Source organism: Netta rufina (assembly GCF_964035555.1).
Source record: "Netta rufina genome assembly, chromosome: 9".
Taxonomy (NCBI): domain Eukaryota; kingdom Metazoa; phylum Chordata; class Aves; order Anseriformes; family Anatidae; genus Netta; species Netta rufina.
Window position 1 is genome coordinate 9,499,856 of NC_140132.1, and position 8,358 is coordinate 9,508,213.

At 41.3% G+C, this 8,358-nt stretch overlaps 1 protein-coding gene across 1 annotated transcript in view; it reads left to right on the forward strand.

The window, feature by feature from the left end:
• HS6ST1 (heparan sulfate 6-O-sulfotransferase 1) overlaps positions 1-7,763 on the forward strand; it is a 186,235-nt gene extending 178,472 nt beyond the window's left edge. Inside the window, exon 2 of the mRNA XM_084292222.1 lies at positions 4,187-7,763. Coding sequence (XP_084148348.1) covers positions 4,187-4,895 — 709 coding nt within the window. The 3' untranslated portion in view covers positions 4,896-7,763. The remainder of the gene's footprint in view (positions 1-4,186) is intronic.
• The last annotated feature ends 595 nt before the right edge of the window (positions 7,764-8,358 follow it).

Here is an 8,358-nt window from a genome sequence, read left to right on the forward strand (position 1 = left end):
GAATATAGGGGCTTCAGCCACTCCCTCATCTCTGCATGGTATTTTTAACACAGGTGTGCTCAGTGACTGCATTTGCAACATGGCCCTGCAAAACACTGTGCTGGCAAACTGAGGCTGCTTTGTGCTGCGATGTGAGAAGGGAATGAGAGGTCCAGGGTGGGAAATCTGTAGGACAGCACTGCCCTGATGCCTGTGTCATGAAAATAGCCTTCAGTTAACTATTGTCATCTGACCTCAATCCATGCTGAAGCAGGGGGCTTTGCATAATCATTGAAGGCGATCGTTCCTGCTCCAAAAGATGCTATGTTTCAAATTGGCAAAATAGACAAAGGAAACATTATCAATCCCTGACACATGGGAAATGGAGGCACAGTGAAAGAGATTTGTCAGGGGCATACAGAGTAACTTTGACAGAAGGGATCCTTAAACTCAAGTTCACTGAATTCGTTTGTGTACTACAACTGCAAGGTTGCTTGTCCTCTGCAATACTGCATTGTTTTCTCCCTGAAACTTCAGTTCTAAGACAGGCTTGCTTACCAAAAACATGATTACATTTTGCTCTGTTTAATAAATATTTTAGTGATTCTTTCTTCAGACAAAGCTGTGCAGCTTGCATACACATCAGAGTTGCAATTCTGAAGTTGCAAATGGCCTCAAGAAGCTTCAGGTGGATTTTCTCAGTGGGACCCCTAGGAAGGATAATGCAAGGAAAAGCAGAGATGTGACTTTAGCTTCTGCTTTTCCTTGTTCTTCTGGGGTTCACAACCCCATGGATATGTAGAAGAGGAGCCCACAAGAGTAGTGATGCTGTTCTGTCCAGCTTCTCACAGGGAGAAAAAGAAAGAAAATATCTTACTAGAATGTCCATTTTCCTTCTCAAACTTGTTAACTCCAGGAAGGCCCGTGAGAGTTGGCATTGCATGACCAAACTGGGGTTGATTTTTTTTTTTTATGAGGCAGTATTGAGTGGAACCATCTGGACTAGGAGAAGACCATGCTTCTGAAATAAGTCTTCAGGAATACTCAAGTTAAGTAGCTGTCTGGGGCACCATGCTGAAAGGAGGGGCATTCACAGCTCCATGTAGTTTATGGGTTTATTTTATCTCTGATGACAAAAGAGAACTTACTAGTCATGTGGTTCCTCATAAATATCAAACCACTGCTGACAAGCGGCACTGCCTGTGTTCTCAACCATGCTGGCGCTAAGTTCTCCTGACTTTCTGGCTCACAATGTTAATAATGATGCTGCTAATGGATGCACTCTAGAGAGATATATAATTTTTCTCTTGCATTTCCCAAGTTACAGTTCGAGAATGGAAACCTAAGTATCTTAAGGATTTTCTTGGATGAATATTGCCGTGGTCATTCACCTAATATTCTAGTGGCTTATCTCTCTGGTTCCTGAGACTCCAGTCTTCCTAAAGATGTGCTGTTGCTTCCCGGAGAGCTGAGTGAACCTTTGCCTCCGAAACCAATGCCCTTCTAGAAAGCTGAATGCAGCTGTAGGAGCACAAATTTCTGTATGTCAGTGGTGCAGCTCAACTTAGGCAGTTTAAACTATTATTTTGCACTGTGGTCTCTGTTTTGTTATTTTTTTCTAAATACTTTTATTTTATACCCTTTTGGGATGACTTCCCAAAGTACCTCGAGATGCCCGGTTGTGCTGCATATATTCCAGATACATCTTTCTGTATTAGAAGGCCAGCTTCCATCTTCAAGCACTTTTCTATGTGACAGGTCTGGGAAAGTGCTGTGTTTTCTGTGTTTTCTGTTCACTAAAATGAATATTGGAGAGTGTTCACTCATGGGAAAATATTTACCAGTGCATCACCTCAACAGTAGCTTTTATAGTGTAGGTTTGAAGAAAGAAATACTGGCTTCTTCACCTTTTTACAGTTCATGTTGAAGTTGTCCCTCTTTCAATGGATCCTAAAAGTTCTGTATGATGTTTGTTAATCTGATTTACTAACAGACTCTTAAAGGGGGTCAACAAAATGCAGAAACTAAAACTTTTTTTCCTCTATCCATACTTCTATAGACGGCACGCTTGAACAGGAATCAGTTCCTCCTGTGCCTTTGGATGTGTCACAAATGAGTTCCTGATCTTAGGTGAAACTTGTAGTTGCTTGTGTAAGCAGCATAATAAAAATTGGCTTAGACCTGCTTCAGGAAAAAATGCAACCTTTGGATTACATTGGTGTAAATAAAAAGTCCAGTGCAGTTCACAAGTCAAAAAAATGCTGGTAGTGTTTAGCATCAATGTCTGTCACTCGAACATCTGGCATTCATCATTGCTTCCCTTTTCCTTCCACTGTCATATTTTATTCCCATCTGTTAGAGGTTTCTTAGCACTCTCTATATAATTCATAGCTGCATCTCAGTCTGGGTAGTTGAACCCTTACAGGCTTCAGTGTAAATGCAGGAAAACGAGATAAATTTAAGGGAAGTGTTTCTGTTATGTACTCTGCTCCCCTTCTTTCTCCTCTCTCCCTGTAGCCAGACAGTGTACTAGACAGTATTACTAGACAGTGTGATACCCCTGCTATGAAGAGAGACGGAAAACTTTCCAAAAATAGCAAATGTTTTTAGCAGTCCTAGTTATGAAGGCAGAAAAGAGGAGAGAAGCTGGAGCCCGTGTTGACACCCATCACCATTGTTGAAAAGACCAAAACATCCTGCTTTGGAACAAACCTTCAGTAAATTAATAATAACTTGGGAAAGCAAGCATTCCTTAAAATCAGACTTCCCGGGCAATGTCATTGATGTATTTTCTTTAAATCAAATTATTCTTTTTGCAGTAATTTAGGTTACTTCTGGGAAGAAAAATATTGAAGGTGTTAGGAAAACGTAGGTGCATTAATATCAGCCAGAGCAGCCATTTGTTAATTTTTAAAATTAAATAAAAAAAATAGTTAAAAATTAAATAAATTTCCTAACTGCACAGTTAGAAAACTGTGCAGTATTCTCATAATGGCCATCACACTCAGTTCTCTCAAGCATTTCTGGCAGGGCAGAGAGCCATATCAGCATTCCAAAGATGCATTTCTGATGGGGAAATAATTCTGCTGCTACCCCCTATATAAAGTATTTCCAGTAGCCTATAGATGTGTGTGTTAACCTGCCAAAGCGTGATGCTCTTGTCTGTGCAGTGTCACACAGCCCCATGCACTGGGAGCACATGTGGATTTAATTCCTTGCCAACTTCAGCAACTAGAGAAGGTATTTCCTTGTTCTAGAAACACTTGGAGACATGATGGTCCCAAGACATTTAAGGAAAAAAATATATATCCCATTTCCCTCTGTCTGGAGAGGGCCGTTGCAAACTGCCATCATTATCAATCCCATAACTTTATCCAGGCTCAATGTGGGCCAAAGCCAGGTGGTCTCCTTGTAGGCAGCAGCTGTCATGTTTTCAGTTCAAGGGACTGCTCGGATCATTGTGGGTTTCATTACCAGTTTTCCTCTTGACTGTCTTGTATCAAAAGTCACATGTATCAAAAGTTTCTCTTAAATTTGAATGGATAACACCATATCTGAAACAATAAACTGTTTCTACTGTTTCTGTTTCTGGGTGTCATCTCACACCTTCTATTTCTACAAAGCATATTGCATTCCTGATTTATCTTTATTTTTCACTTATGTTCCTGTGGTGGTGTCCTGCTACTAAGTGCAGACTCCCAGATTTCAGCCTGGCAGCCAGATCAGTCAAGCAGTAGGTGTCCTGGTCAGCAGCTACATGAAGCGAAAATGATAGCCCAGCTCATAAACAGAGCAGTTATGGGCATGTCCTGCAGAGCAGGTCTTGGTTCAGTCAGAGAGTATGTGCTAGTGTGAAAGGCCAGGAAGTTTCTAAAGTTGCAGCTGCTCTCTGAAGTTGGTATATGAGTTGAATCCTGCTGATTTGTTCTGACTTTGCAATCCGTTGCTAGAAAGGAATGCACTGGAGAAAGAGATACTGATTGGCAAGACTAAACGGTGGGCAATGAAGATGAGAAACATGGATCTAATGTTGCACACAGTACTTAGTAAGAGAGATTGCAAGAAGAAAATAGTCCAGGAGCACAGTGGAATGGGTGCTCTGATGTTGATTTACTCTTCTTTTTTATGTTTACTCTGGATCTCATTTTTTCAAGCGTCTTTCTAGTTGCTAGCAGAGCATTAATTTTATTTTCTCTTCTTCTTGTAGAAAATTTTACTACATCACACTGCTGAGAGACCCTGTATCTCGTTACCTCAGCGAATGGCGTCATGTCCAACGAGGAGCTACTTGGAAGACCTCCTTGCACATGTGTGATGGCAGGACGCCAACTCCTGAAGAGCTGCCGTCATGCTATGAAGGCACAGACTGGTCAGGCTGCACACTGCAGGAGTTCATGGATTGCCCGTATAATTTGGCCAACAACCGCCAGGTGAGGATGTTGGCTGACTTGAGCTTAGTGGGCTGCTACAACATGTCTTTCATCCCAGAGAACAAGCGAGCACAGATCCTGCTGGACAGCGCAAAAAAGAACCTCAAAGACATGGCCTTCTTTGGCCTGACAGAGTTCCAGAGAAAGACTCAGTACCTGTTTGAGAGAACTTTTAATCTGAAATTCATCCGGCCCTTTATGCAGTACAACAGCACCAGGGCAGGAGGGGTGGAGGTGGATAATGACACCATCCGGAGGATTGAGGAGCTCAATGACCTGGACATGCAGCTCTATGACTATGCAAAGGACCTCTTCCAGCAGCGCTACCAGTACAAACGGCAGCTAGAGAGGATGGAGCAGAGGATAAAGAATCGGGAAGAGAGGCTTCTTCACCGGTCCAATGAAGCACTTCCCAAGGAAGAGACCGAGGAGCAAGGACGCTTGCCCACTGAGGACTACATGAGCCATATTATAGAAAAGTGGTAGCCTAGGCAGACTTTTATATTAATGATACTCTAGGGTTTCCATATAAAAGATCATGGAAGTAAAATTTCAAAACAACAGAAAAATATTTTATTTAAAAGCAAGTCTGTAAAACAGAAGATAGATTGCTTCCTTAAACATAGGGTCTTTTTACTGTTTCTTACAAGACCAGTGAGATTCTTAAAAAAAATAAATAAATACATAAAAATAAAAAAACAGTCAACATTATAATACAGAGGTGAAAAATGCACAAATGCGGTTACCCACTCTTAAGGCCAAATACAAAAGAATGTTTCTTATCCTCACAATTCAAACACAAATGTCAGATGTAGGATTTTTTAAATCTGTTTGTCTCCTGAGCCGTAATGATATAAAGATACATCATTAAAAAACAAGGAAATTGCGGTGTTATTTTGTGGGTGTTTTTGGAGGTGGGATGGGAATTGCATTGTTTGTAAGTAAATGATAACAGTGACTAAATTGAGGATGTGTCAGGCTGTGATCTAAGCACAAGGGCAGTCGCTAATTTTCATCTGGCAGCCACTGCCAGAAAGTAGAGCACCATAAGAATAAAAGAAGAAAAATATCAGAGGATAAGAAACATTAAATCAAATTGACTGTGGCCTAGGATACGGACTTAGCACAGTGGTTTTGATACATTGCACTGGTATCACATATTCATATGCAACTTCATAAAAATAATAGGGAGTTCTTGCACAGAGCTCCCAGATTTGTTTCACAGACAGGTCCCAAAACAATTTCAAAGCCAACCAAATTCCACATAGGCTCCAACATGCAGCCCCATGCCATCATGTCACCCTACACAACTGCCACTCATGCCTTCATCAGTATAATGTGCTAACAACAAATGAAAACCTTATCCTGCATACTGAGAAAGGGAGAACAAGTGAAATAGCAATACTGCCTCGTAAGTCTGCAGGACAAGTCTCCAGGACGGTCTTCAGGAAGACCCTGCAAATAATCAGTCATTAATGGCAACATGATGAGGGGGTGATTTTGTTTTGTTCATTGCTATGTGAAATGCTGAACTGCAACAAGCATGCAGACGTACCCATACCTGTACTATTAAGTTATTTTTTACTTGGTTGTGTCAAGAGATAATGGCCATAAGCCTGCTTTCAGTGAAGTCACTAGAACTGATTTAAGTGGGAATAGGATGGGGCTCTCTTCCAGAGCTGTAAAAATTTCTGACTATGGGTCTGAATTAATTATGAGACAGTGCACATTGTCTTTTGGCAGAGTGCCTGCTCTGCAGCTCTTGCTTTAAACGAACAAGCTGTGTTCAAAAAACTGGAAACGGGAATCATGGATAATGTTTTTTTAGTCTCAGACCACTTTCAAAGCAGAGCTCTTTCTCTTTTAATGCTGTTTTTTAGGGACCCATGTAAGTTTAATCCTCCAGTATGGTGACAGTCTAACCAAGTTCTGCTTACTGACTTTTGAGTCAAAGAGCAACAATGACTTCTCTAATTCCTCTTCCCACTCACCAAATTAAAGTATGGCTTATTTTCTTGCTGTTGCAAGCATTTCTTTGTTTGGCTGGAAGCATGGAAATGAAGCAGTTTTTGCCTGCTTCATGTCTCACCCCGTTATTACTCAGCCTGTTAGTCCTGAACCAGCTATTGTCTAGGGTAAAATATGAATCAAATGGAATATGATTTGATTTTCAAAGGCCATGGTAACTGCGGGTCAATTATGGCACTGAAATCACAGAAGGAGAGGCAGAGAGATGATACATTCGGCTTTAGTGTGTCATTTTTTGGCATCTCTCTAAAAATCACGCAATCACACAAATCCGCTGCAGTGCTGCTTGTTCTGTATTTTAATTCTTCTGCCTCTGTACCCTGCTTCCAACAGTTTCAAATTCACACTGAGGTTTGCAAAGGAGGGAGCCACCTTAAGCACAGGAGCTGCCTTGTTTCTTCTGTGTACACCCCGAGGTATACACCTTCCTTCTGGAGATGTTCTTCTCCAGAAGAGTGAAGCTGACTAAAAACTTAAGAACAGAAGTTGCAAAAAGCACATTGGGTTCAAATAATCCTGTTACATACTTGATCCACAGTCCAATGAAGTTGAAGAATCCTCCTGATTTCAGATGAATGTTGCTCAGGTCTGCATCCTGGTGCTGCAAAGTGCTCAAGCACATGGTCATCTGTAAGCACAGTGAGATGTTGTTACTCGTGCATTCGCCTGTTACCAATGTTTGCTGGTGGTTGTCACTGTCTTTAAGGTTTTATTACAAAATGGCCCCTGCTTCCAGAGATGCATATGCTTGGCCATAAGCATTTGTTCCTAGCTGAGTTGTGGGAAGCAATATGAAGCAATTTTCAGTTGTTGGCTTGGGGGCAGAAGGTATTACAAATCCATTTGCTCATCTCTGACTTCCAAGACTGGGAGGAGCTATGTTTGGTAGTTCCCAGCACTTTTATGTATTGCTGTAACTAAAGAAAACGTTTATATTTCAAAAATGCAATTTTACAGGCTGTTTACCCACAAAACCAATACGCTAGATATAAAAAGTAACTGTTTCATATGCACAGTTTCCAGCTTTACCCGAAGGCTTTTCACTGTGCTCTCTGTGTCACAGCTCCATCGTGCACAAATAGTTACTGCAGCTAAGCCATGCTCACAGTGCCCGTCGGTGCGGCTCCAGAAGAGGGCACGCTGTGGACACTCGGGCAGTACAGCACATGCCAGTACTGACTTTGAGAACCATTCTGTATTGAAGGCCAAATTCTGCTCTCATCTACCAAAGGGTGCTAGTAAATGGGACTGTGTATGATCAGGACCAGTATCATAATTGGGCCCATTTTACCTGAGTTGTTTCTGTGTTATGGGCTCTGAGCAACCAGCTGGATTTTAATGGATCTGTCTGCAGGGTTCTCTAAATCAGAGGCAGCCTCTGACCCTAGAAGCGTGTCAGTCGAAGACCTTGTTCTGTTTTCTTTGTAATATATTACAGTAACAAGCAAAAGAAATGAAACTGCAAAGTCTTGTTAACAGTTTCACTTCAACCCACAAAAGGAGGTCTGACCTCAGCTTAGCACTGAGGCAGGAATTTGTAAATTCAAATCCTGTTCCTGGCCAATACCTCAGTTTCTCCATCTGTACATTGGGAAAGCAAATGGCCTCTCTGTAAAGAGGTACTCCAAAGTATGAGAAGTATAGGACACTTTGAAACAAATTTTAACTATGAATATCAGAAATGAAGACAATGACCCAAAAGCCATCCCACACCCTGACTGCTGTACTGGTCTGTTTAAGGCTGTATGCCACACTTTGATTTATTTTCAGTTCTGTCTGCAAGAGCATAGGTTGCAGGGCATACCTGGCATGATTTTCTTCCTCTAGTGGGTTTAAGGGAACTTTTTTAACATAATGTGAATGTAGTTCTTTTGTTTGTTTGTCTGTTTGTTTTTGTGATTTTTATGTACTACAGTTTAAA